At 34.4% G+C, this 5,530-nt stretch overlaps 1 protein-coding gene across 1 annotated transcript; it reads left to right on the top strand.

Moving 5' to 3' along the window:
* The first annotated feature begins 2,523 nt into the window (after positions 1–2,523).
* Positions 2,524–5,254, top strand: LOC149238534 (early nodulin-93-like). The gene is made up of 4 exons (XM_089366998.1): positions 2,524–2,769; positions 3,268–3,329; positions 4,487–4,562; positions 4,876–5,254. The coding sequence occupies exons 1-4, from the start codon at positions 2,709–2,711 to the stop codon at positions 5,064–5,066; spliced, it is 390 nt and encodes a 129-aa protein (XP_089223124.1). The 5' UTR covers positions 2,524–2,708; the 3' UTR covers positions 5,067–5,254.
* The last annotated feature ends 276 nt before the right edge of the window (positions 5,255–5,530 follow it).

The following is a 5,530-nucleotide window of genomic DNA, read 5'->3' as shown; positions in this document are numbered from 1 at the left end:
AGATCTGAAATGATTTGGGTCGTTTGACTGCGCCATTTCACGGAGCGAACCCTTTCAGCGTCGTAACGAGCAGCTCTCCCCGTAGCTCCGAGCCCTGGTCCGCCTTCAGCACCTGCACCAGACTTTGGACCGGCTGCGGCCGCTAACAGATCTCTGCAAACACAAACCCTAGCACTCGCCATCGTTTCAACTCCTGATCAATCTCAGAAAAGGCCACTTTTAGTACAAACAATTCGTTACAATTCCATTACCTTCCCCCAAAAAACAAATGACACATAATTCAAACAATGGTCACGTGTTACTAGTCCAATAAAGGAAGAAAACCCTGGTAATGGTGACTCATAAAATCCCCCACTAAAAGTCTAATATTTTTTTCAAATATATTTTACATACAAAAACATTAAATCATAATTTCAAAATAATTATTAAAATGCCAACCTTTCTAATATTTTTGCATTTTGATAAAAAGGCGATCATGGATGATGCAAACTTGTGGATGGAAGACGAGAAGAGGACTTATGAACTAAGTCATTGGCGTAGGGTCGAATTTGAAATCAATCAAGGTATTTATAAATTCATTAATTTATTTTTGATAATAAAATCTAAATGACATCATTCTAAAGTTTGGTACCTATATTTTAATTTTTGACGACGTTATTTCTTTTGGATTTGGAAATATGGAAGTTTAGTATGTATATTTTCACATTCCATAATATGATGATGTGAGCTTTTGGAGCACTGTGTTATGACCCTATTCTTGGCCCCAGGGCCTATGAGATCCCTTGCTCCTGTGGTATGTCTTACATAGGACAAACTGGGAGATGTTTCAAAGCCCGCCTTAAGAAACATATGGTTGACACCTACCATAACCGTGTCGCTAAATTTTCCATTGCAAAACACACCCACACTATCAAACATTTAGTTTCTTTTGATAAAACCAAAACCCTGACCTCTACCCCCCTCCACTCAAACCATGTCATTAAGGAAGCTCTTGAAATAAAAAACCACCCTATCAACTTTAATAAAAAAGATGGATACCATCTTAGCCATTCTTGGAAGCCCACTATCCATTTTTTGTCTTTTAAACCTAATACCTCTAACTATGATGTTAGTCCTTGTCCCCCTTCCCTTGTCACCTGATTTCCCCTTTTCCTCTCCTTTATTGTGTTTCCTCCTTCTTCTTTTTCTCTTTCTTCTTTTCCCTCCCCCGCTATCTCCCACCTACCCCTCCTCGCAAAACCCAACTGCCCACTTTTATTTTCTCCTTCTCTCTTTAATCCTTTAATTTTACTCTTTTATTCTTTAATCTAATATTGTAATTCTAGATTATTCTACTAATAATATTATCTCTTTATTATATTCTAATCATAATCTAACCATGTCTTAATCTAATGGTCTTTTTGATCTTTCTCTTTCTCTATTTTTCTCTCTCTAAATCTTTTCATTTAATTTCATTTTCTTCCCTTTTTAATTTTAATTATTAATTCTTTATGTATTTCTTCCTCTTCTAATCAATAACTAATACATTAATCTATACCATAATCCTAATAAAAATAATTTAATTCTAATTTATTCTTATTAAATATTAATTTAATTTTCTTAAAAAAAAAATTAATATTTTTATTGTATTTTTATTTTTAATCTCTCAATTATTTAGATCATTTTGAACTACCTTCAATTTCTTTAACCTTTATCTTAACTCTCCTTAATTTCAAAAATTCCCTTTGATTTTATTTAACCTTATTTTAACTTTAACTTATCCTTTCTCTAAAAATATAATTAATAATTAACTTAATTAACAATATTGAATCATTAACATTTATTCTATGTTTGACATTCTTTGTATAATTAATACTATTTTTTATGTGTTTGAAAATAGTATTTCATCCCTTGTGGATGGTCATAATCTAATTCTATTGATGCCATGTTTGACACTCTTTATATCATTATACCAACTTTTATATCTTTGACCATGAGTGAAATATTCACCCAAAATGTGGGGCACCACATGGAAATAATACAATACTATGCGGGGAGCCAGCTAATTTGCACACATTGTGTGCTGCAAATAAAAAACACGGAGGATACACTCACTCCACACCCACTCACACAGCAGCGAAGCGGGTGTGTTGCCCGCGACAAAACCCAATTCGAACCCAAACCCGGGGAGCATGAGCGGCTTCTGAATCTAGTTGGGGCGTAGTTGCTCCATTATAAGAAATTAAAGTTCATAGTTGTAGTTGGACTGACATCATACTCAACGCCCACGGCACTGCCCCATGGTTTTCTCAATCTCGAAACCACAAATGACCAACATGCAAATATAGATGCAAATGTCATTGGTATTTGAATATATTAGAGTTACAAGTGCGCGCATTTTCTTCTCTCTTTTGTATTGTCAGAAGCCAAGACTCACAATCCTCCACACTCTAACACCCACGGTACCGAACCCATGGTTTTGTCAATCTCGAAACCACAAATTCCCACCCCACTTCACCGTGTTTTTCTCGTTCTCTTCTCTACCGTGTTTTACACTCTTCTCTACCTTATGACACGAATCACCCACTGATTTACATCCCACGTTCTTTCTTTCTATTTTTCTATATATACCACCACCATTCTTGAGTTTCCCGTATCAAGCATTCAGTTTCTCATAATCTTCTTTTGTCTGATCTGGAGGGCATTATTACAGCACCGCGGTCGAGGAGATGGCGCGTCCAAATCAGCAGGCTGACATGAAAATTCTCAGAGCAAAGCAATGCTCCGAGGGTAACTAATGAATCTACCTCAACTTCCTTTTTTTCTCTCATATTCATCTTTTTGGGCTATTCTGCATTGTGAATGGCCGTAACAGAGGTCATGTGATTAAATTCATTTTCCCAAATAAAAAGATAAAGTTGAAAACAACTTCTTTCCTAATAATTATATGTTAGGTATTTGGTGCCAATGTTTTGAACCCATCATTGGAGTTTAGATAAATAAGGAAAAACATATTTCTATAGGATGAACTCCAGTGGTGGGTTCAGAACCAGAGACCTGTTCCTCTATCTTTGTCGCGATGATGAACTCTAGTAATGGGTTAAAACATTGATACCAAATAACTAATATGTAATTAATGGGTTAAAACATGGATACCAAATAACTAATATGTGATTATTCAGCAAAAAATATTTTCAATTAGAGAAGTTTAATTTCACAAAAAGGATATAGTGTTGACTATAAATGTGTGGACATGAAAGTGATGAATATAAATATGCATGCATACAGAAGCAGTGAGCGCAGGGGCCAAGGCAGCTGCAATTGCCTGCGTAGCTTCCACCATCCCCACAGTAAGTATTATTATTGTTAATGCTGTAACATTAAGTGCGAATTAAATTCAAACGAATTCAATATTTTGCAATATTTTGATTATGTTTGATATTCATATAATTGACTTTGGTTTTTTTTATAAGAAAAAAGCTTGATTGTATTAAAATCAGATAATGTCCAATACATCTTTATAGATTGAAATGAGAGAAATTTTTTGACAGTACAGACTTTAGGGGAATAGTGTAGTGCAAAAATGTCTAAAAGTCTATTATACCAAAAGGTACCAGAAAAAGAAAAGATGAATATGTGAGGTATACTTCAGGAAAAACAAAACTTTTTCCAGATAGATTGCCTAGATAGGAAAAACCCCTTTTGGGAGTGTCATCTGTCAGCTGGGAGAAAGTATGCAATATGAGCAAGAAAAACAGTTGCAGAGAACATACCTGGGAAATTGATATGAACAAGTAAAATTATGTGCCGGGTAGAGAAAAATCTTGAATCGAGTAAGTTTCGGCTTCCATTTTTATGCCCATTTTCCATTTTCCATTTGCCCATTTGAGTTAGGAGCCCTTTCTTTGACAAATCCTCTACTTGAGTATTTTGAGATCTGTTGACATAATGTATAATATAATCCTTCTTCCTCCTCTAGAGTGTGTCAATTCTGTTCATCCAAGCTGAAAGGTGTTGATTTTTTATAAAACTTTTGGTTGTGACATGATCTATTATGATTTTAGAGTTACCATAGATCTGCAGGGACTGAATATTTAGGAATAAGCTGATGTAAAGAAGCCTTGATAGAGCCATTGCCTAGGCTTTGTTGTTTGTTCCTTTTTCCCATTCCAGTTGATGGCAAACTGCTAATCTTCTTCCATGGCTATGTAGACCCCACAAACACATATACCATTTTGTACGGCTCCATCAAAATAAGGTCTTGAAAAGTTAAATTGACCCTGGTTATTAACCAGCTAGGTTATGTTAGAGGTTATGTTAATTTCTAACACAGACTTAATAATTAATCTATGAGTATATTATTGTTAATGCTGCAATCTATGAGTACTACAATTCAATCGATTTCAACATCTTAATTAATTTTCATATTCATGTAATTGAGCATGGTTATTAACTGCTAGGTTAGGTTAATGTTTAACACGGACTTTTAAATAATAATTATCTGTAGGTGCTGGGAGCAAGGGCTATACCTTGGGCAAGGGCTAACCTCAACCATACAGCACAGGCGCTTATCATCTCTACAAGTAAGTCATTAATTTATTAAACATTGCGGCCATGTCATCCTCAAATGTTATGTTGCAGTCACTTATTTCTCCTCAATATCTATCATTTTTTTTTCAGTGTACTGAATACTTAAGGCTGCCATTGCATTGCATAAATGCGTGCCTGATTAAGGATTCTATAACTATTGAAATTGTTTGCTGAAAATGTTTTGCTAGGAAGCACGCAGTTTATTTATTTCAATATCGATCTGGCTAATATTGCTGCTCTCTCTCTCTATAACTGTTTAGTGAACTGTATGTTGATGTCGTGTGGTGTGTATTTCATTGGTAACAGTCAGCGGTTCGGCTTATTTCATTGTAGCAGATAAAACCATCCTCAACTCTGCAAGGAGAAACTCTTTCCATGAACAAATGGAAAATCATACAGTGTACTCACAGAAAGTCATGCCGGCTACTGCTCATTCTGAGAAGAAAAACTTCTTCCATGAGCAAATGAAAAAGCATGCCGAGTACGGCCCATTCTGAAAGCGAGCAGATAGTTATATTAATAAAAAAGGGAGCAGAACGGAATCTCTCTCTATGTGGATAACGATGTTGGAATAGCCACCATTCAATTTAAGTCTCTTCCTCCTTTGCAAATGTTGGTACTTGGTAGCTCGGTTCAATTTCCATGTATAACGAGACCTTGTTAAACTAATAAATTCAAATTTATATATCTGGTAATGGACACAACTTTGTGATATTTAAAAAAATACGTTAACAAATTCAGATAACTTTTAGATATGTCAGGTAATGTGTACCTTTTAATATTATGAGTTATTCTTAATATATAATATTATGAATTTGGTTTTTGGTTTTCATTTTGTTACTTTATCTTTTAATTTGAATCAAAAGATTTTATAGTAACTATAATAGAGTGTACAGAAAGATTATAACAAAATTTTATTTTACATTAAAAAAAAAAGATTATATAGTATAAGCCTTTTATA

Source organism: Pinus tabuliformis, chromosome 8 (genome assembly GCF_031772625.1).
Source record: "Pinus tabuliformis cultivar Carrire ecotype Pingquan chromosome 8, CPIR1, whole genome shotgun sequence".
Lineage (NCBI taxonomy): Eukaryota > Viridiplantae > Streptophyta > Pinopsida > Pinales > Pinaceae > Pinus > Pinus tabuliformis.
Note: the sequence above shows the minus strand (reverse complement) of the source record. Positions and strands in the feature narration are given on the sequence as shown.